Genomic DNA, 22,873 nt, shown 5'->3' on the forward strand with positions numbered 1-22,873 from the left:
TGCGTTATTCCGGAAGAGAGCGCGCCCCGGTTCCATCTGGCATTGGCTTTTACAGCCTGAGCCTCAGGGGGTGCCCCCCCCCTCCCCCTCGTGTCTGGAGCCTTGACCGATTGCCCAAAAATAAAAATAAAAAAAGTCGCCGCGCTGTCAGAATTTATTTGTTTGTCAATACTGGCACTCACCTTTTCACAACTTTTCCCAAGGGCAACTAGATTCCGTCGCTGTTGACAGCAGAGATGATTGAAGACATTATCGGGCGGCGCCAACAGCCCCGCGGCCAAAACACAGCAAAACACACGCGCACAGACACAAACGCAAGAGCGGAATATGAATGGCAGGTGCATGCATTGTTCACACGCTTGATGATTGCGCGCGCGCACGCGTTCACAGATGTGAATCCGGAATCATTCCGCGGCGGCGGCGAGCGTAATTAGCAACTTCACGCCGAAGCAAATGGACTTCGCGCAAAGGGGGCAATCTCGATGCGTCACGTTTATTTCAATCGTGCGATTAAATTGTCCCCAAAAAAAATTTTTGGGGGGGAATAGCTAAATATTTATATACATTTTAAAAATGTTTTGTAAACAATTTTTAGTTATTTCCTCATGCTGATCTCTTTGCCACAATATAAAAAAAAACCTATATATATATATATATATATATATATATATATATTTGTTTTTCAGTCCATTTTTTGGGGGGTTGATTGAATTGAGCATAAAAAAAATTTGGAGAAAAATTTTGAATATTTTCAAAAGCGCTACATTTGGCAAATATCCCCATTTACAGAATACGGTAGAAATATAATCTGTCCATTTTTTTTTTTTTTACTCAACTTCACATCCAGTCCACACCGACAGACCTTATTTCCCCTCAGCTCAACTCATACGGCGCGGCTAAATCATAATCACGTCAGCGTTGAATAACGGAGAGCCATAATTGCAGTTTGAATTGATTCCGTCGCTGTTGACGCCGTTTGCACCATTTCGTACGCTTCATTTTCGTCCCGAAAGAAGAGAGGAGTCAGATCTCGCGGTGGCTTCCGCTATCGGCATTTTCAGCTTGTGCACAAGAAAGGGGCTGGGGGGTGTGTGTGTGTGTGGGGGGGGGTGAAATCTTGACAGGCAGATATGGTTTGTTGTGGTTTTCATGTATTTGCCGCGGCGCTCTCCCACATCTTATCGCGTGTGCCTCTTTTGCTCCCCCGCACCCTGTAGCTGCTGAAGGAGATAAACCGCACGAGCGGAGCCCTCCGGCTCCGCAGGCAGGCGGAGCCCAAGGCGTACATTGCCGCCTACTTCCGAGACCTGCCCAAAGACTTCGCGCTGGGCGACGGCAAGTTCTACGGCGACTTTGAAAACAAGCGACTGCAAAGCGCCCAGGAGTACGTCGTCTTTGTGCTCGCCGCCGTGGAAATGGCTGACAACGTGAGGTTCAAAACGTGCTTTCTATTTAATGCAGAGGCGGTGTTGACGCGCCGTCGAATCCTGTTGGGGAAGTGGGGAACGCCATAGGTGGGCTAACGAATCGTATCAAAGAGGCAGAATTACAGGATTTTGAGTGAGGAGTATTTGAACACAAGCAGAGCTGCAACACATGTAGACATGCAATATAGCAAATGCTTACAGGCGTTATCCTCTGTGAAAAAAGTCTTTTGAGCATAGTAAGGGAACGAATTAAACTCACGTAACGTATAAAACCGCGACTTTTGAACTGTGAGGGGGGCACCCAGGTGATCCGGACGGCCTTTGCTTTGTCGGCAGCCGCACGTTTGCTCCCGCTCGAACGTGTTAATTTGAGCCCCCTCCAAGATTTGCAAAAAGTTGAGAAGCCCGAGGGCGGGAAAGCCCCCATAAGACCAGAGCTGATTACAAGACCACCTCGATAACGGGGCGTCTCTTTAATTACGTGCCGTCTGGCTTATCTCCTCGGCTGCAGCCTCGGCGGCGCGCGCGTGTAACTGAAAGCGGCGTGATTAAGTAGGCGAGATGATGGAGCGGGAGAGCTCGAGGCGTGTACTGTATATACTTCCTGCCTCTTACACTACTTCGCTCACCTTGAATGCAGGTAAAACGATAAAGGCTCAGGAACAGAATTCTTCCAATTTGCTCACTAAAGCGTGTATTTTCTTCCCAAAGGGCACGTTTTTTTTTTTTTTTTTCTTTTTCCTAATCTTACTACTGGAGTATGAAATGGCTCAATCAAGCGAGTGGAGATAATGATGATTGGTCATCTTTGACAAATTAGCATAGAAATACTAGGCGCTTCCGTAATTGCGGAACAGAAGTTGTGGGTATTGATTAGCTGTGCCCCGTCGGCGCCGTACGACTGCGTTTTGGAATCTGCTGCTGAGGTTCAGAATCGGGAAAGGAAACATCATAGTCCAAGATCGCGTTTAAAACTGCGCAGGGGATCCGGAGTCTTGTAGCTTAATGCGATCGGTCGAGAGAGATTCCACAATTGAAAGACTATGACAGAGTACCAAGTACCTGTGGGTTTTGCGTGCGCAAGTCTGGTGTGGCGGAGAAATATGTTACAGTACATGCATGAGGGCAGGAGAACAGCCGTGTGTCAGAAGAATTTAAGGTAGAGGTGGGACTGCATCGGGGTTCCGCGCCGAGCCCCTTCCTGTTTGCTGTAGTAATGGAAAGGCTGACAGACGAGTGCAGTGAAAGCAGGGAACAGGCGGAGGAACAGTTAGAAAGACGGAGGTATGCACTGGAAAGGAGCGGAATGAAGATTAGCCGAAGTAAAACGGAATATATGTGCGTGAATGTGAGGGGCAGAGGAGGAGGTGGCGAGGGTGGAGGACTTCAAATGCTTGGGGTACGAAGAGTGCGGTAAAGAAGTGACGAAACGGGTCCAAGCGGGGGTGGAACAGTTGGGGGAAGGTGTCTGGTGTTCTATGGATGAAGGGCAAAGTCCATAAAACAGTGGTGAGGCCGGCCACGATGTCCGGGTTCGAGACGGTGGCGCTGAAGAAACGACAGGAAGCAGAATTGAAAATGAAAACATGTTCTCCGTTGGAAAATATCATCTTTTCAGATCATGTACGCCACCAGCCCGTACTCCGACCTGGTGGTGTCGGCCGACATCGACCCCCAGCCGATCATCGACGAGGAGGAGGGTCTCATCTGGGTGGTGGGGCCCGTCCTCGCCGTCGTCTTCATCATATGCATCGTCATCGCCATCCTGCTGTACAAGAGGTGGGTGATGCGAGGCGGAAATACATAACTGCGTCGACCTTTTGAGGAAAGTGCAGAATTAATAGCTTGTCTTCTTCTCCCCTCCCCCCCCCCCCCCATCTTTGCGCATACCTGAATGTAAAAATCACAAAACAAATGGAAAGCTAGCTCGAAAATGCCCATCAAGTCTTCCCGGGAGGTTTTAGCAGAGCGAGAGTCCTGAAATCGGCAAGTCTGACTCGAGTCAAACAACCCCCCACCCCCCACCCCCACCTCTGGTTGTATACCGCTTTTGAAAGTTCGGAGTGACAAACCTGAATAACACGTCGCTCTGCACCCCCCACCCAACCCGATGAATCGATGAGGCGGCGGTTGCGGGAAATGACAATCGCGGCAATTAGAAGCAGAGAGATGACTTTTATGCCGGAACAAGGAGCAATCAGCTGAAACCGCTCGAATGTTTCGGAAAATCTTGCGCGCACCTGGTGCGCTCGATGCCGTTTGAAACGGAACCCGTGGCTACGGAACCGAGCATTATCTCTGAAGCGAGTCGTCGCTAGAAAAAAACGCAAGACTTAGCTATGATTGCTATCATTTTTTTTTTTTTGTCTGTGGATCTCAGTTTACGGAGCCAAAGCACTTACCGGCTAATGTTTGTTTCGATATTTCTCTTCTCGCTGACCGATGGAGCAGCAAACCCGACAGGTAAGAAAGCCAAGGAAGCAAATCAAAACTTGCCTGGACTTGTAAAAAGAAAATGAACGGGTAACAGCCTGAGAATTAAGTACACGGCTGAATCAAAGTAACTCCGAGAGCGGCCCTTTGCGATGATCGTCCCGTCACAGTCGACTCTCGTTCTTGAGACCGCCGAAATAATAATGGCCTGTTCCCCGCTTGCAGGAAAAGGGCCGAATCCGAAGCCAGGAAAGGCAGCCTCCCCAACGGCAAGGAGATGCCCTTGCATCATCCCACCGACCCCGTCGAGCTTCGCCGCCTCAACTTCCAGACGCCCGGTGAGTTCTCGTCCGACGAAGCTGACGATCATTCGAGCCGGAGATCAGTAACGAGGTCTCGGACGCGAGGGCCGGAACGCCGGGCTCGGAGTTGGGACACGTGGGAGGAATTGATCTCGGCGACTTGGTCATCGGTTAAGGGTCCCTTCTGAACACGACGCCGCCTCTTGGCATTCCAATTTAAATTACACATTTTCAGGGGCGCTGCCATTTTCGCGAGTCACCTGACCTCCGTGCGGGGATGTGACGTGTACCGTGCCGTAACAAAGGCTCGATTACGCGGGACACCGTTTATCCCCGGCGCCGATTTCTCAGATTGACCCTCACCCGATGAAGAAATAGCAGTAACGGTTGATTGGGAAGACGGAGGAATAGTTTCATACACAGCCGCGTAACTAGTTAGCCTGCCGGAGTCTCATTCGTTATCGGGATTAACCAGGACCCGGCGCGGCGGCGGCTGCGGGACGGAGGACGTGCGCGTGTGGGTTTCAAGCGGGAGGTGTCGGAAAAGTTACCGCAGGGATGACTGGCTCGTGGCGGCCTAGCGTTCACAGCGCCGTCACTTTTTGATCCTTCGGTGTCGGCTCTTCCTCCGTGAGGGACACGGTTTATGCGGGGAACAGACACCCCCAAGCCGGCTTGCTCACGGCTGTGCAGGAAAGTATTCCTCCGTCTTCCCGATCAACTGAGCGGCTGTGTATGGAAGTATTCCTCCGTCTTCCCGGTCAACCGATACTGCTATTTCTTCGTCAGACGAGGATAAATCTAAGAAATCAGCGCGGGGCATAAACGGTGTCCCACGTAATGGACCCTTTGTCGCGGCACATCCGCGCACGGAGGTCACGTGACTCGCGAAAATGGCAGCGGCCCCTATTGGATACATTGTTCATGCAAACTGGTGGATTTGGATCACAAAGACCGTGGACAGGTGCTTCGCGAAGACATTCAAAGCAGGCGTCATCGCCGACGGCCTCTCCCGCGGGGACGACGCGTGTTTTTGACACTGACTGACCTGCCAGCGTTTGGAGATTTTTTTAGAATACCGCGGCACCGGCGCTTCGACATTCGGCAAAAATCGATTATTTTGCAAATTAGACACGTTTACTTTCTCAGATCTCCGCTGCGGTGATCGTGTTTTGGCTCCCGCGCGGAAGTATCCGGTGTCCATTTATCAACCGGGAAGACGTTCTCTGGCACCGGCTGCTATGAGGACACATGGGCGGCAGCCAATAATGTTGCTTTATCAAAGCGCCATCTTCCAGGTCAGCTCGTATGAAAGGATGATGAATTATTCCTGCGGGCTCATTTATGGGGGCGGGGGGGGGGATGATGCATATTTATGAAAGCGCTTTGCAGATCATTACTGGCTGTTATGTCCCCCCCATTTTGGCTCCGTCTGATCCCATCCGTCCCACGATTCAAGTCTCCTTCTGGACCGAACAGCCTTTCTCGCTGTTCTAAAAAGTACGGGACATCCTCTCACTGCCACTTTCTCGCAATACAAGACCAGCTCATTTGCCGCCACCCCTCATTGGGCATTTTCATCTTTGAGGACGCTTGAGGGACTGTCGGAAACGGCGCTTTCATCGTCATCCGGCGGCGGTGGAAATCGAGTTTTTGGTTGCAAGCTGCGATAGAAAACACCCTTTCAGAAGAGATGTGAGAGTGGATGGGAAAATGAGGCCCCGCTTCCATTAGCTAATGCCCACTTGTGCCGGCGCCTCGGATGAAGTCGAGGAGGGAGCGGGCGCCGGCGCTCGTGTCGTACAACAATGGCCAGAAGGCTGGAGAGCAGTTTTCTAGTGCCTGTCGTGCCTGCATCAACTGTCACCTTGTCAAAAACGGCCAAGTTGCGACGGAAACTTTTGGGGTTTTTTTTTTTTGAGGGCGGGTGTTAAAACTCATCCATTGCTGGCCACACTACCATTATGATTGAAATCCGAAATATATAATCGCCTGTGGTCCTCGGTCGGGAAAGGGTGGCGTGCCATCTCCAGGTCGCAGATGAGATCCTTCCCCAAGTGGAGGACTTCAAGTATCTTGGGGTCTTGTTCACGAGTGAGGGAAGAACGGAGCGGGAGATCGACAGACGGGTCGGTGCGGCGTCTGCAGTGATGCGGACTTTGTGTCGGTCCATTGTGGTGAAGAGACAGCTAAGGCGAAGCTCCCAATTTACCAGTCGATCTAGGTTCCTACTCTCACTTATGGGAATGAGCTGTGCGTCGTGACGGAAAGAACAAGATCCCGGATACAAGCGGCCGAAATGAGTTTCCTCCGCAGGGTGTCCGGGGTCTCCCTTAGAGATAGGGTGAGAACCTCGGTCATCCGGGAGGGGATCAGTGTCGAGCCGCTGCTCCTTCGGAGGCCAAAAAACGGTTGACCATTTGTGCTTGGTGGTTCGAGACTTTGAGCGACTACAGGGGTGGAGAGGCGTGGTGCAGGCACATAGATCCACCTCGAATGTGGCTCACTTTCTGGACCTTGATCTGGAATAAAAACCGTCGTACTTGGCAACAACGGCAAGATTGAGAAGAGCCAGATGTCGTGTCTGGAGCATCTGATCCAAAATGCCTTCCGGACACACCCCTGGTGAGGTATTACTGGAATGTCCTCCGGAACGAGAACCCTGGGGACGGCCCAGGACACGCTGCAGAGACTATGTCTCTCAACTGGCCTGGGAACGCCTCGGGACTTGGACGTAGTGGCTTGGGAAAGGGAAGTTTGGGTATTCTTGTTCTCTTATTCTTACTTCCCCCGCAACCTGACCTGGAGAAGCGGTAGAAAATGCTTGGATGGATGAGTTTCCTCCGCAGGGTGTCCAGACTCGCCCTTAGAGATAGGGTGAGAAGCTCGGTCATCCGGGAGGGGCTCAGTGTTGAGCCACTGCTCCTCCGCATTGAGAGGAGCCAGATGAGGAGGCTTGGGCACCTGATTCGGATGTCTCTCTGGTGAGGTGTTCCGGGCACGTCCCACCGGAAAGAGACCCCGAGGATGACCCAGGACACGTTGGAGAGACTATGACTCTCGGCTAGCTTGGGAACACACCAGGATCCCAGCTTGAAGAAGTGGCTGGGGAAAGGGAAGTCTGGGTATCCCTGCTGAAGCTACTTCCCCCGCGACCCGACCCGGAAAAAAATATATGGAGGGCTTAGTGTTCCTTGAACGCCCGAGTCCGGCTTGTGCCGCGACGCTAGTTACTGCTAACCCTGTTGACCTAGCCTAGCATCTAGCATGACATTACTAATAATTAACCCATTCGAGCAGACGTGCAAATCATTTCACTCTCTTTACGCTCTGTTTCCACCAAGCGGTGCGGATCCATTTGAAGGCCAAAATGACGGCGCCAGCCGTTTTTTTCCGCCACTTGGTGAAAACAGGGCCGTACACAACGTCACCTGGCCGCTATGACGCCGATATTTAATGACCATTTCCCTCCACAGGTACGCGCTCGTCCGGTCACCCAAGTAGCCTCCATTTGTCAAGTTAGTTGGCCTCAATTTCGCATTTGCCATGAATGATCTTCCCCTTCCCCTTCCTTTCCCGCCTCGCCTCCTGTCCCCATCTAATCCGCTTTGGTGTTTTTAACGCCGTGTCATCGCGGGGAGGCGGGCAAATGACAGGGCGGGGGGGGGGGGGGACATCAATCATCCCGCCGAAGTAGAACTCTCGCTCTTAACATCTTTTCCTTCCCGTGCTAACTTCCCGACCTACGGTGGCGTTTCTGCGGGAGACGCGCGCACCGACTTCCCATTGGCCTCCATGCCGGCTCCATTCAAGCATGGCACGCGAGCTAGCCTAATGAAATCAAATCTTCCACCTCCATGCTGCTCATGCTCATCTAATCAGTTTGCCTGTGCTTGGGTTCTGGTTTTTCAGGGGTTTGTTTTGTTGTTTTTAAAAAAAATCCCCAAAGTAAAGTAAAGTGCAAACGACTGAGCTGCAAATTCCCTCTTACTGACAGGTATGGCGAGCCACCCTCCAATCCCGGTCATGGACCTTGCGGAGCATCTGGACCACTTAAAGGCCAATGACAACCTCAAGTTTTCCCAGGAGTACGAGGTGAGCGCCGATAAGAGTCCGGCCGGGGCCGCGCCAGTGACCGATGGGGGGGGGAACTTATCCGACGCCGTTTCTCGCGGCAGGAAAAGGCTAAGTGGTGTTTTTGCGCCAGGTGCTCGGGTACACGCGCAGCATCTCAACCACAAATATAAATGACTCGATGTAGTTTTGCAGCTTGAAATGGGCAGATTTGAGATAGAGATAAAACGGGAACCGGTCGATTTGTCAGTAGTGGATCGCAACCACGCCGGGCTAACTGCTGGGTTTTTTTTTGGGTGTTTTTTTTTTCCCGACCGGGTATCCCGGACATCGGTTGAACCCGCGTAAAAGACTTTCCTCCGTTTGACTTGACGGCCAATGTTTGTTCTCCCGCCGCAGTCCATCGACCCCGGGCAGCAGTTTACCTGGGAGCACTCCAACCTGGAGGTGAACAAACCAAAGAACAGATACGCCAACGTGATCGCCTACGACCACTCGCGAGTCTTGCTCTCCGCCATCGACGGTAAAATGCTCCCTTCCTCCTTCCTGCGCACTGTACTTTTTTTTTCGTTATGTTTTTTTTTTTTGTCCTCCCTTCTCCCTCCTCACGCCAACATGTCATTTGCTTTCATGCCGTGGGTGCTCCCGGGGAAATAGATGGCTTTTTGAAATAGGCAATTTTCTCCCCGCCTCGCTGAGCTAGGCACTCGAGTCCGATTGAACAATCACCTGCAAAAACCTGAGAGATGCGAGTAAGTTCTATTTCTCCCCGGCGCCGCGCCGTGATTATTTTTTTTTTTATTCACGCTTAGGCTTCACATTAAGTCTCTGGGAGGCGGGGGGCATCGAAACGGGGACTGGAGGACGCAAAATGTGCATACGCGGTCGCCACGTGGAACTCTGGGCATTGAGGCGGTCGCAGGACATGGAACATGTCTTTAACGGAACGGAACGAAAATAATCGGGACAGAATACGCGCGTAACCTGATGGGGAAAGTGCCTCGATACATGCGCCACGTGCAAACCGAGGAAATATCCCTTTGCGGTCATAACGAGGGAAATTGTACCTTACGCGTTCATAACAAGAGGGGGAGTTGTTTGGACGAAAATGACAAAGTTGTGTCGGTGTTCTTTCGCGCCAAACCCGACGAGCAACTCCATAATATCGAGCTTGTAATGGAATTTTCAATCGGGCACATGTTTTTGTTTTGGTTCCCCCCCCCCCCCGCCCTCACAGCTCATAAGCAGACGGAGCAAATGACATAATTAATGCAAATCCTGACTGGCAGATGGCATAAATTCATCCACTCGCATAAACAAACATCCATTCAGTGCCATAAACCCCTCCGCCTCCAAAAAAAAAAAAAAAAAAATTCATCTTTTCAATTTGAAATTACAGTGGTCCTAATTGTGTCTTGTCCGTCAGTGAATTTTTTAACATTTTTTTTGGGGGGGGGGGGTCTGTCCACTAAAAGTTACCTGGCAGGAAAAGCCCGGAATGGAGGAAGGGAGGAAAGGGTCGGGGAGGAGGGAGAGCAGGGGAATTCTCTGGGACGTGACGCCCATGCAGATGAGACTTATCTTGGCGGAGCATGTGTTTGCCGAGCCCCGAAAAACTGCCGGTCCTGAAGCATTGACTGGCTGTCAGCTCAGTCTCTTTGCTCTGGATTAGTAAAGGGGGGGGGGGGTAGGGGGTTGGGGGTGTTCTTTCGTTTAAAATAAGCAAAGCGAGCGACGAAGGGAAGCTTGTTTTCCTGCGCTGTAATTTCTCCTACTTTTATTTATTTATTTCAAGCTGTAGATTTTGGGGGACGCAAGAGTTCGTATTGTGCGTGCCATCGGGATTTTGGTGTTTGCATCGCTAGAATGATCATTCGACCCCAACCCACCTTCGTGCAGGCATCCCTGGGAGCGACTACATCAATGCCAACTACGTGGACGGCTACAGGAAGCAGAATGCCTACATCGCCACGCAGGGCGCCCTCCCCGAGACGTTTGGAGAGTTCTGGCGGATGATCTGGGAGCAGCGGAGCGCCATCGTCGTCATGATGACCAAATTGGAGGAGCGATCGAGGGTAAGGGCCGACGAGGTCTTGGGCGACTGCCGGATTCGAGTCTGCATGCTCCGGCCTTGGCGGAGGTCTGTGCAAGAGGGGGGATCCCTTTGCCCGACCGGTTTTCACGAAACGGCGTGAAGGGAAAACGGGGTGAATTTGGGCTGGGAGGGTCTCGGATTTTTCAGTCTTGGGGGAAGGTCTGCGACCCACTGAGTGCTCTTTGAGAGTTTGGGAAGGGAGAAAGACATTATTTGGGATCAGTTTTGATTCTTGGGATTCTTGAGATTTTCCCACTGAGTGCCAGGTCTAAAGGTTTAGGGTTGGGGTTTGGGTTTAGGGTTAGGCTGTGGAGGATGAACCCTCCCTCTCTCCTGGTTGTCAGCACTTTGCCAGCCATTGGAGCGGAAGGGGAGGTGCACTGGCCTGGCCCTCTGACCAAAGGGTCAGGATTAGGTTTTAGGGTTTGGATGTTTCTGCCTTGCGGGGAGGTCTGGTTCTACTCCCATAGTGTGTGCTCTTTCACGGCAGGTAAAATGTGACCAGTACTGGCCCACCAGAGCGACAGAGACATACGGCCTCATTCAAGTGACTCTGCTGGACACGGTGGAGTTGGCCACGTACTGCGTCAGGACATTTGCACTTTTTAAAGTAAGCGCAACACGTTGCCCCCTTTTAGGAGGTCTGCAGTCACCGGCGACTGGACTCCCCGTTGACCTGCCGGCTTTTGCGTATTGCAGAACGGCTCCAGCGAGAAGCGGGAGGTGAGGCAGTTCCAGTTCACGGCCTGGCCGGACCACGGGGTGCCGGAACACCCCACGCCGTTCCTGGCCTTCCTGAGACGGGTAAAGGCGTGCAACCCTCCGGACGCGGGGCCGATGGTGGTGCACTGCAGGTACGAATAACTGTGCAAATGACAAAAATAACCTCAAGCATGAAATTGATTTTTCCCCCCTCTCAGTTTGCTGTAATGAATCTATGAATACATATGACAATGTACAAGGGATTTTAATCATTTTAATGGATGAACTCATTAGTGAATAAAAGCTCCCAAAATCATTTTAATGCTAGGTAGATGAACCCAGAAGTCTCATTGTGTGTTCTCACAGACACACACGCGAAATTTGCTTTTTAACGTTTTCATGGCAACCATTTTCTATTGCGCTTGTCCTCGTTAACCTATCCCAGCGGACACGTCTGACCTATTGACAGTTAATGATTCAAGTACGACTATAATACAGTGCAAGATTTTTTTTTTTTTTTTTTTAAAACTGGAAGTGTGTACCACAAAGTATGATGATATTTCCTTCCAATCACGCCCTTCTGGGTCTCACTGTCATTGTCCAACAGCGCTCTCCAGCAACCCCTCTAAGACTCCAAAAAGGGTTGGGTACTCTGAACCGTTGTTTGGTACATAGGCACCAATGTGAGATAGTCAGGACCCGTCCCAATGCCCAAAGGTGGACGGAGGCTACCATCTCGTCCACCGCAGTGAACCCCAATGTACAGCCGCCGAGCCGGGGGTCAATAAGTTTACCCGCACCTGTTCGACGGCTGTCACCGTGGACAACTCCAGAGTGGAAGAGAGTCTAACCCCTCTCAAGAGGACTGGTACCAGAGTCCAAGCTGCGTGTGGAGGCGAACCCGACTATATCTAGTCGGCGCTTCTCCTTTCCCTCCAGAGAGGTGATATTCTCCATCCCTAGAGGCGGCTTCTGTAGCCGGGGATCAGATCGCCAAAGTCCTTGGCTCAGGCCACCATGCAGTTCACACTGCACCGACCCCTATCGCCCCTCCCACAGGGACCCACGTTACCCCTTCAGGCTGCGCCCGGCTGGGACCCCCGTAGAGTCCAAGCTGTGTGTGGAGGCGAACCCGACTATATCTAGTAGGCGCTTCTCCTTTCCCTCCAGAGAGGTGATATTCTCCATCCCTAGAGGCGGCTTCTGTAGCCGGGGATCAGATTGCCAAAGTCCTTAGCTCAGGCCACCATGCAGTTCACACTGCACCGACCCCTATCGCCCCTCCCACAGGGACCCACGTTACCCTTTCAGGCTGCGCCCGGCTGGGACCCCCGTAGGCGCAGGCCCGGCCACCAGGCGCTCTCCTCTGAGCCCCACCCCCAGGCCTGGCTCCAGAAGGGGGACCCCGGTAACCTGTGTCCGGTCAAGGGAACCCTGAATCCATTTCTGTATACCATCACTGGGGTCTTTTACCCATGCTTTCTCTGGTCCCTCACCTAGAAAATCTTTGCAATGGGTGAGACCAAACCAGCTTTGGAAAAGCAGAGTACCGAGTATCGGCGAGTTGACTGTTTACCGAGAATGTTAATTATCGGTGTCTTGTTCATGTTTCCCCTAATTTGGTCTCAAAGGAGAAGCTTTCATCCCACACAAATCAGCCGACTGGGTTTCTGAGAAAGCCTCTGACTGTACAAGCAGTCCTGGTGTCATTCCCCTCAGCCAACATCCACCCCCACGCACTGCCAGCAAGCCAGCCCAGATCCGTCGCTGTGCCCACGAGTGTCGGCCTCATCCCCTCGGGTTCTCGCGTCCTAACCAAACGACCCGTAAGCCGACTCCATCGGTGTCCCGGAGTCCCGGGCGGGGCGGTGCAAAGAGCGTTTTATGTCTCCGCTCCAACCGGGACGCCAGCAGAGGAAGAGAAAGTGCACGCCAGAGATAGAAACTGGTGTCAAAAAATGACAAAAAAGGAAGCGAGGCTTAGCGGCGATTTCCAAGTAACACACTCCGTCGTTAATTAGCGCAGCTTGCTTCCGATTGAACGTGGTAACTTTCCACAGTGGAACAGAATGCCTGACTTAATGCAGATGGGAGCTTTTTAATTCCACTGGCTCCCTATCAGATCCTCCCCAAAATAAGTTTTGTCCGGCCTTCCTTGATGTCTGAATGCAATTTTAGAGCAATCCATTTTTTAATTTAAGCGCCCGCAAAAGGCGCAATGTGAGTGTTGCGCGGACGTCTCCGACTTAAGAAGAAGAAAGCGTTCCGGCTTCTGTCGTGCGCGAGCTGTAAAACTCGCTCAAATAAAGCCGAAATCAACACATTTCAGTCCCTCGGGAGCTTGATCCAGTGCGCAAATACAAAACCGTATTGAAAGGCTATATCGCATTACGCATAATTAGGGTTGTAACATTTATTCGGCGGTGATTGACGGGTGCGGGAAAACAGAATCGCCAAGACTGACTGTGACTACTTACAAACGCCGGTGTGGTGAGAGCCAGACTGGACGTCTTGTGCGATCGAGAATGAAGCAATTCGAAGGGTGACGTGCATCCGCGCGGCGACGTTTTGATTTTATACCGCTTTTTGTCGAAGGTCAGACCGAACCCCGGGATGAATAGCATTCCGGTTTTACAGACGGTTAACGGCGCAGAGTCGGCCTCGCCGCGGCGCGCTCGCTGCGCGCGGCGTTCGGTCTGTTTTGGAATGTTAGCTGACGGCGAGAGATTTGGTAACAATACATATGTAATTGCTTTGGCTGCTCTGCATCCTTTATCTTCTCGCCGCTCAGTGCAGCTGTATTTTACAGTGCGCTCCCCGAGAAAAACGCCTCCGCCCCCGCCGCCTCCCGGTTCCCTCAACTCTGGAAAGCACATTAGGCTGACACTTAATGTGTGTCGACGGCCAAAGCGGCTGCTCTGACTGGCTGAGAAGCCAGTGTCAGGTCATGAGTGCAAGTCAGTCTGCCAGCTCCCCCCGCCAACTGCCAAATCCACCGAGGCCTTTTCTGCACTTGTCAATTGAAAGAACATAACACGTGTTCCCAGCATTCCTTGCTCTCATGTTTAACGGGGGTGGGGTGGGGGGGCATTTGCTTAATATATGCCACGCGTCCGTCTTGACGCAATACGAACTGACAGCGCCCCCTCCCCAACCCGCATCCCTCATCTTCCTCCGTCTCTGTCACGCATTGGCTCTCAGGTCGTCGCTCTACCGAGCGCCGGTCCGCGCCGCGATCCAATTTTCAAAAGAATCGTCCGAGAGGCGCTCAGCCCGTGGAGCCGTTTTGCGCTTATGAATATTTTCGCATTCCTAAAGAGCTGAAAAATTGTCACTGGGGGGAAATAAATAATGTAGAACAAAAAAATAAAATAAAATAAAGTTTAGTCCCAGTCAGCCTTTTCTTCAGAGTGATCATGAGATCATTTGTTAAAGCCAACGACTCCCGTTCGTGTCTTTATTCCATTCGCTGCATGGCACATTAGGCAGGCTCGGCCTCCGGCGTCTAACTTTACTCCCTCCCAAGTTGGTGCTCTCCTTGGAAATGGAAAAAAACAAACGTGCCATCGTGAGGTGGAGTCACAAGATGAAGACTTCCACCTCGCAGGCGTGTCGGCGAAATGGATCCGAAGACCTCTTTACTTTTGGTCTATGAGGTCTAAACCCTGACCCTAACCCTAGCGTTGGCCTCGTTAAAATGCCGCTTCTGAAAACCGCAGAGGCGCAAGTCCTAATGGTTCAGAAAGCACAGGTTGGTATAAACGGCGCAGAATCAAAGCCAGAAACCATCCCGCCGGAACGGGGGACGCTGCCAAATCCCGATTCTCCACTCCGTACAGCTTCAAGTTTTAATTACACTTCAAGCCAAACAGTCGGTCCTTTGGCGAGGAAACGTCTCCGCCACGCTCTCACCAAAAAAAAACACAAAAATTACGAGAGGGTAACTTTCTCCCCCTTGTCCCCTTGACAGCGCCGGCGTGGGTCGCACAGGTTGCTTTATTGTGATCGACGCCATGCTGGAGCGCATCAAGCACGAGAAGACTGTGGACATCTACGGCCACGTGACGCTGATGCGTGCCCAACGCAACTACATGGTGCAGACGGAAGACCAGTACGTCTTCATCCATGACGCGCTACAGGAGGCCGTCAACTGCGGGACCACCGAAGTGCCCGCCCGAAACCTCTACGCTTACATTCAGAAACTGACGCAGATAGAAGCTGCGGAGAATGTCACTGGCATGGAACTTGAGTTCAAGGTTGGTGTTTCTGGTGAAGTTGCACGGACCTAGACCCTAGTTAGTCCCAGAAAACACAAAGTCTTACCTTAAGAGTCCGGTAATGAGTTCTTTGCGGTACAGCGGTGTAGACTCTTCCTTCAGTGATTCCTCCTGCATCCCAAATTTCTGTCAAAGATAAAAGTCAACAACTCCAGACACGTCGCAGCTTATGAGACCATGTTTCCTCCATTCCAGTCTTGGTTTTTTTTTAAGACGCTTAAGGAATTTTCCTTTTCTCTAGGTTCCCGTAGATTCCCCACATTGGGGTTTTCCCAGCACATTTGCCAAACCCAAAGTCTTGAGCGCTGTTTTCTGTTTATCTTTCCCATCTGTTCAACTGCAGCGCTTAGCCAACACGAAAGCCCATACGTCGCGATTCATCAGTGCCAATCTCCCCTGCAACAAGTTCAAGAACCGCCTTGTAAACATCATGCCATACGAGTCCACGCGCGTGTGCCTCCAGCCCATTCGCGGGGTGGAGGGGTCCGACTACATCAATGCAAGTTTCATCGACGGCTACAGGTGAGCTCGTTTGCCCGCGAGGCCACCGCGGCTAACCGGAGCGACGCTAAGTCTCCGTTCTGTCCTCTCAGGCAACAGAAGGCCTACATTGCCACGCAGGGACCGCTGGCAGAAACCACAGAGGACTTCTGGAGAATGCTCTGGGAGCACAACTCTACAATTGTCGTTATGTTAACCAAGCTTCGAGAAATGGGCAGGGTATGCTGAAAAAAAAAAAAAAAAAACCCAAAAATCGGAATGGAAACCAGGGCCAGTTGTGGATCACTGTGCTTATCTCTCCCAGGAAAAATGCCATCAGTACTGGCCCGCGGAGAGGTCAGCCAGATACCAGTACTTCGTGGTGGACCCCATGGCCGAGTACAACATGCCCCAGTACATCCTTCGGGAGTTCAAAGTGACGGATGCCAGGGTGAGCGGACGCCGTCGCGGCGTCGAGCGCGTTTATCCCAAACTAAGAGTCTTTCACGCGTAAATACGGCGAGCGGCTCAGTGCAGCCAGACTTTTTAATTCCATCAAAGGCTTACACAGATAAATGGCACAGGCTCCCGTCTTTGTACTTCCTGTTACACGAGCTCCTTAATGGGATTGTTATCCTATCAAAGGGCTATTATATCATTTAAGTCATTACACTGGCAAAGTCAGTTCTACAGCCGACAAATTAGCATCTCGTGCGGTTTTGACACGTTAAAAGCTCCACGGCAGTATGTGACCTTGGTCTTGATCGGTCATTCCCTCCGTCCCAGGACGGACAGTCCCGAACGGTGCGACAATTCCAGTTCACGGACTGGCCCGAGCAAGGAGTGCCGAAATCCGGGGAGGGCTTCATCGATTTCATCGGTCAGGTGCATAAAACGAAAGAACAGTTTGGACAAGACGGGCCCATCTCAGTCCACTGTAGGTAAGTGAAAGCCGCGTGGGAGGTACACCTTTGACCCTCACAGTATTCAAAGGGCTTCAGTAACTTTAGTTAAAGGTCAAGTGTCATGAAATGGATGATTTTTAGTATTTAGTTATTAATGGAAAAAAAAAAAAACGGATGTAGCCGGTATGGACCCATCCGTTTTTTTTTTCACCACAAAACGGGATTTTGACGTATTTGGGTTTTTGTAACTCCCGCCATTAAAATCCTCTCGAGGGATTTGTTTTTGAAAAGAAGCAGGAAGTGACGTACGGGACAGGAGCGCCCTCCAGCGGACTCGTTTGCCAGTATTAGTTTTACCTGCGGGAAGGTAGCTCGTTGTTCCTTCGTGTTAGCCAAAATGCCGGCTGGTTGCGTTGCTGGATATTGCTCGAACTTAAGTTTCCAAGAGACCCGCTTCATTGTGAAAAATGGATTGCACGGGTGCAAAGGACGAGAGCTTTGTGGGTCCCAAACGACAGGTAGGTGAGTATACAGCTGCTAAAAAAAATAATAGTTTAGGGCCAACCACGTAATCCGTCTCCCATAACGTAGCAAAAGATCCACATATGTATGATGGGGTGCTAAATGTGTCGATATGCGCGTAGGACAGCTGCCATGTCTGCTCGCCGGCGAAGGCTCTGCCCCGTCGGGCTCGCGGACGGCGGCGGCGATGAACAACGCTGCCGGCAATGGGGCACTCAGCCGCGTGCGACCACAACGCCGTAAAGCGGCTCAGCCGGGGTGGCTTGTCGCGGTGGCTCATCTCTGCCGCGGAAGTGGCTCGAACTGGGAGGCCGTTTAGCTGTGATCCGCATATCATCTAAATATGGTTCGAAACGATTGGGTAATGTTGCCCCGGTCACTTCACTCGGTTGTGAGATGTTCTCTTCTTCGAAAAGCGCTTCCGTGTCACAAGGGGCGTGTCCTACAGTCGGGGACCACGGCGTGTTTGCAATGGCGAATGTCCGGGATGACATCACGGACAGGAGATGCAGCCAATATGGCGACCGCTTGGATGTCGAGTGCCACTTCCGCAACGTTGCGCATGGATGACGCGCTCTCCCCTCATATTTATTTTTTCGCATATCCATTGAAGTGTTATGTATTTTTCATGACAATATCTATTTTAGAATGTTTATAGGGATGACACTTGACCTTTAATATTCATATTGATATCATCACATTAGCGAAGAAACAGAAAATGGATATATTAAGAACAAAAATATGTTATTTGCTAAAGCCTTCTTTATCTTCTAAATCTTTCCCCGGGCAGCGCCGGCGTGGGTCGGACCGGCGTCTTCATCACCCTCAGCATTGCCTTGGAGCGGATGAGGTACGAGGGCGTCGTCGACGTCTTTCAGACCGTCAAGATGTTGCGGACGCAGAGACCCGCCATGGTGCAGACAGAGGTACTTTTTGCGTGAATTGTCGCGAGCGAGCCACTTTTCCCGACTCTCGCGCGCATATAAACATGAAGACCACCACGCGGTAGTGTTCCGGCCTTACGATACATGGTCGTTTTTTTTCCGGGAAAAAACGCCTTAGTATACGTGGTCATTTTTTGCGCAAAAAAACACTTTTGTATACATGATGGGTTTTTTTTTCGCCAAAAAAATGCCGTACTATATATGGTCGTTTTCTTGGGCGAAAAAAATGCTTTACTATATATGGTGGGGGGGGGTTTTCACAAAAAAAAAACTCCATACTACCTTATGCCATGTATGCTAAGGTATTTTTTTGTGAAAAAAAACAACCATGTATACGAAGGCGTTTTTTTCGCAAAAAAATGCCCTACTATACATGGTGGGTTTTTTTCGCAAAAAAATGCCGTACTATATATGGTCGTTTTCTTTGGCGAAAAAACGCCTTACTATACATGGTGGGGTTTTTTTTCACAAAAAAACTCCTTACTACCTTATACCATGTATAGTCAGGAGTTTTTTTGCGAAAAAAAACCCGACCATGTTTACGAAGGCGTTTTTTTGGAAAAAAACGAACATGGATAGTAAGGAATTTTTTGCGAAAGAAAACGACCATGTGTACGACGTATATATACACGAAGGCGTTTTTTTTTGCGAAAAAAAAAACACATTACTATACGTGGTCGTTTTTTTTCGCAAAAAAAACGCCTTAGTATACATGGTCATTTTTTTCGCAAAAAAACACTTTTGTATACATGATGGGTTTTTTTTTCGCCAAAAAAATGCCGTACTATATATGGTCGTTTTCTTTGGCGAAAAAACGCCTTACTATACATGGTGGGGTTTTTTTTCACAAAAAAACTCCTTACTACCTTATACCATGTATAGTCAGGAGTTTTTTTTGCGAAAAAAAAACCCGACCATGTTTACGAAGGCGTTTTTTTGCAAAAAAACGAACATGGATAGTAAGGAATTTTTTGCGAAAGAAAACGACCATGTGTACGACGTATATATACACGAAGGCGTTTTTTTTGCGAAAAAAAAACCACATTACTATACGTGGTCGTTTTTTTTTCGCAAAAAAACGCCTTAGTATACATGGTCATTTTTTTCGCAAAAAAACACTTTTGTATACATGATGGGTTTTTTTTCGCCAAAAAAATGCCGTACTATATATGGTCGTTTTCTTTGGCGAAAAAACGCCTGACTATACATGGTGGGGTTTTTTTTCACAAAAAAACTCCTTACTACCTTATACCATGTATAGTCAGGAGTTTTTTTGCGAAAAAAAACCCGACCATGTTTACGAAGGCGTTTTTTTGCAAAAAAACGAACATGGATAGTAAGGAATTTTTTGCGAAAGAAAACGACCATGTGTACGACGTATATATACACGAAGGCGTTTTTTTTGCGAAAAAAAAAAACACATTACTATACGTGGTCGTTTTTTTTCGCAAAAAAACGCGTTAGTATACATGGTCATTTTTTTCGCAAAAAAACACTTTTGTATACATGATGGGTTTTTTTTTCGCCAAAAAAAATGCCGTACTATATATGGTCGTTTTCTTTGGCGAAAAAACGCCTGACTATACATGGTGGGGTTTTTTTTCACAAAAAAACTCCTTACTACCTTATACCATGTATAGTCAGGAGTTTTTTTGCGAAAAAAAACCCGACCATGTTTACGAAGGCGTTTTTTTGCAAAAAAACGAACATGGATAGTAAGGAATTTTTTGCGAAAAAAAACGACCATGTGTACGACGTATACATACGAAGACGTTTTTTCTTTTGCGAAAAAAAAACACATTACTATACGTGGTCGTTTTTTTTTCGCAAAAAAACGCCTTCATACACATGGTCGTTTTTTTTCGTAAAAAACGCCTGACTATACATGTTTTTTTTTTTTTTCACAAAAAAAAAAAGTCTTTGTATACATGGTCGTTTTTTGCAAACAAACGCCTTCGTGTACATGGTCGGTTTTTTTTTTTTCGCAAAAAAAAAAAACCGCCTTAGTCTACATGGTGTTTTTTTTTTTTTGCAACAGAAACAGAAAACATGTACAGCCTTGAGTTCAGTTTTCACACATTCCCATGCGTGTCCCGTCTCAACCGCATCTGTTTGTGTGTTTCTAGGATCAATACCAGTTCTGCTACAGGGCAGGATTAGAGTACCTGGGAAGCTTTGATCACTATGCAACGTAAAAGGACTCAGCATCGGAGGGAAACGCCGAAAGGAAAGGGGGAGAAAAAAAAAAAAAACACCCAGTTGCGCCTCTCTTCTGAGCCATAATTTACTGCTTGAGAACGTACAAACTCCTTGCGAACAACTCATTAAGTGTTGGATGTGCGACATGAACCCGTCCAGAGAATAATGAAAAAAAAATAATAATGATAATGATAATTCCCCGGAGGACCAATTATTTCCCCAATCCAAGTATAAAACTGGCCTTGTCACCAAGTGACGGGATCCGGACCACTGAAGCACCTCGCCGGAGTTTTTTTTTTTTTTTTTTGCTTCGAGGATTTACTTGGGAGCAAACGAGCCCGGCCCGGAATGTGACTCGGACCCGGTTGAACGAGTTACGAGAGGCATCGGAGTGACGCAAGGGGGGGAGGGGGGGGACACTGTAAAGAAAAAGACATCGCAATCGCACCCATCGGTTAAAAAAAAAAAACAAAACTGATGCGACTCGGACGGACGCTGATGTTCAAGTAACCGCCGCCGCCGCCCGCTCCCCCCACCACCACCCCGTCAATGTTCATCATCTACAGTTTGCGAGGAGATATACAAAAAAATGTAATAAATCAAATGATTAATTTAGTTTAGTACTTTATTATACAGCTGAAGTGATTTTTTTCTTTTGAAAATGTCTTTTGTTTTTTTTTTTTGTTTGTTTTTGTTTTTTTTTTCATTACATCTGCGAGAAACTGACATCTGTGTTTTCCCTTTTCCTTCAAGCTGTTTGTTCAGAATTTCACCGTTTGGGTTTTTGTAGCACACGAATTGACTTCAAGAAAAATCGAGCGCCGGTCGTACCCCCCGTTTGGCCTCTTACATGTATCCGACGCGCGCGCGCCTCCCATCCGCCAAACTGGGGCTTTGTGGAATCAACAGGGATGAGCAAAGTATGAAGTTGCTGCTATGAATTATCTTCGTTCTTCCACGTCGGGATGATGAGAGCGAGAAGAATTGAATAAGAGCTATATTCAAACATTATATATATATATATATATATATATATATATATAAAGTTCTGTGGTTGGTGAAGGCTTTGGAATGGTGTGGGGGGGGTTGGTGATGTCTCACTGGAATGCACATCAGTAGAAGACGATTCTGATCCGGTGCATCTATTTTTTTTTCTTCTTTTTTTCTCGTGCAATAATCGACGTTACTCAAGTCACGACACCCCGCCCCCTGCAGGCGCCACGTGGGAATGTTCATTAGCCGTCCGTCGAACGCCGCGCCCGCTAATAGAGCAGAGTAGGAAAAAAAAAAAAAAAACACCTCTTGTATGTTATTTAAGCCCATTCTATAGTTTTTAATTTTCCATTTTGCATTTAGAGTGCCTTATATTTATGCCTGTTTTTATACCATTTCATTTGAATATTCAGTGTATATGTCTATATATATATAATATATATATATAAAAAATCTTTTTATTTACAGTAGTATTCACTGTCACATGAGATTATATATGCAAACATTTTTAAGCTCTGTCATTTTCAGTGGCCTTACCGTGGCTGGGTGGGTGTGACTAGTTCACAGACCTGGAGGTGGGGGGGCGTGGGGGTTTGGGGGGGCGATTAATACATTTTAAGATCATTCCAAACGAGTGAGTCACCCAACATAGATCTTGGAATTCTCACACAACCCACATGTGTTCAGTTTTAGGTCGCACGTGGAAAAAAAGCGGTTGCGGGGGAGGGGCGGGGGTCGCGGGGGGGGGGGGGGTTCTCGTACGCCAAGAAACTAGGAGATGACAGAAGTGGCGAAAGTGAGTTTAATAGACCAATGCGGTTTTGAAATTTCATACACTTGACACGTAAAATCGGCATTCGAGCTAGCTAAATTATTTCATGTTGTAAATGGTGCTACACACTTTTTTTTGAAATGGTGCACTGGAGGCAGCAGCTTTTTTTTTTTTTTTTTTTTTTTCTTTGCAGGGGTTTGAGCAAAAAGCCGCATTTTCAGACCAGATTTATCAACAAACTAAAAAGGGTCCAATATTTTTTTTTTTTTTTTGTAATAAACAATTGCTATCTCAAAATTCATGGATGTGCATTCCAGGTCTTTATTTCCCTTTGTAAATACAAGCAATTACGTTCACTTTTTTAATTTTTTTTTTTTTTTTGGGTTGTTTTTCATTTCCAGACATAAAAGTACTGGAATGATGGAGTGGATTTTTTTTTTTTTTTTTTTTTTTTTTAACATAACACGCATGGTAAAAATGTCGCAGGATGGCCCGAGTCGACCCGCTAAGGAAGAGTTGCACTTTCTCTATCTTTGTACTATGCACTGCCCTATTGATTCTAAACCCAATAATCTATTACTTGAACCCATCTATTGAAAAAAAAAAATTCTCCTTCAAGCATCCACTTTGTATGTAAATAACACAAAAGGGTATCACCTCTTCAAAAAAAAAAAAAAAAAAAAGCGTCTATTCTATTGACTCCGGAAAATTCTGTGGCCCCGCCCCGAGATCACCTCTCGCTCAGCTT

The 22,873-nt window shown here is 48.8% G+C and overlaps 1 protein-coding gene across 21 annotated transcripts in view; it reads left to right on the top strand.

Annotated features, from left to right (window-relative positions):
• The window catches only part of LOC133494346 (receptor-type tyrosine-protein phosphatase delta), a 238,634-nt gene extending 217,720 nt beyond the window's left edge, over positions 1-20,914 (top strand). For 14 of the 21 annotated variants that reach the window (XM_061808077.1, XM_061808063.1, XM_061808078.1 and 11 more), the window contains 16 exons: positions 1,218-1,427; positions 3,046-3,206; positions 4,086-4,198; positions 7,639-7,680; positions 8,160-8,257; positions 8,636-8,759; positions 10,136-10,311; positions 10,822-10,941; positions 11,031-11,185; positions 15,004-15,289; positions 15,654-15,832; positions 15,904-16,030; positions 16,116-16,241; positions 16,577-16,731; positions 18,008-18,143; positions 20,288-20,914. In XM_061808077.1, the coding sequence (XP_061664061.1) occupies positions 1,218-1,427; positions 3,046-3,206; positions 4,086-4,198; positions 7,639-7,680; positions 8,160-8,257; positions 8,636-8,759; positions 10,136-10,311; positions 10,822-10,941; positions 11,031-11,185; positions 15,004-15,289; positions 15,654-15,832; positions 15,904-16,030; positions 16,116-16,241; positions 16,577-16,731; positions 18,008-18,143; positions 20,288-20,356 (2,277 nt within the window). In that variant the 3' untranslated portion in view covers positions 20,357-20,914. The remainder of the gene's footprint in view (positions 1-1,217; positions 1,428-3,045; positions 3,207-4,085; positions 4,199-7,638; positions 7,681-8,159; positions 8,258-8,635; positions 8,760-10,135; positions 10,312-10,821; positions 10,942-11,030; positions 11,186-15,003; positions 15,290-15,653; positions 15,833-15,903; positions 16,031-16,115; positions 16,242-16,576; positions 16,732-18,007; positions 18,144-20,287) is intronic. The other 7 variants (XM_061808072.1, XM_061808073.1, XM_061808075.1 and 4 more) reach the window with 1 other exon arrangement.
• The last annotated feature ends 1,959 nt before the right edge of the window (positions 20,915-22,873 follow it).

Source organism: Syngnathoides biaculeatus, chromosome 21, assembly GCF_019802595.1.
Source record: "Syngnathoides biaculeatus isolate LvHL_M chromosome 21, ASM1980259v1, whole genome shotgun sequence".
Classification (NCBI taxonomy): Eukaryota; Metazoa; Chordata; class Actinopteri; order Syngnathiformes; family Syngnathidae; genus Syngnathoides; species Syngnathoides biaculeatus.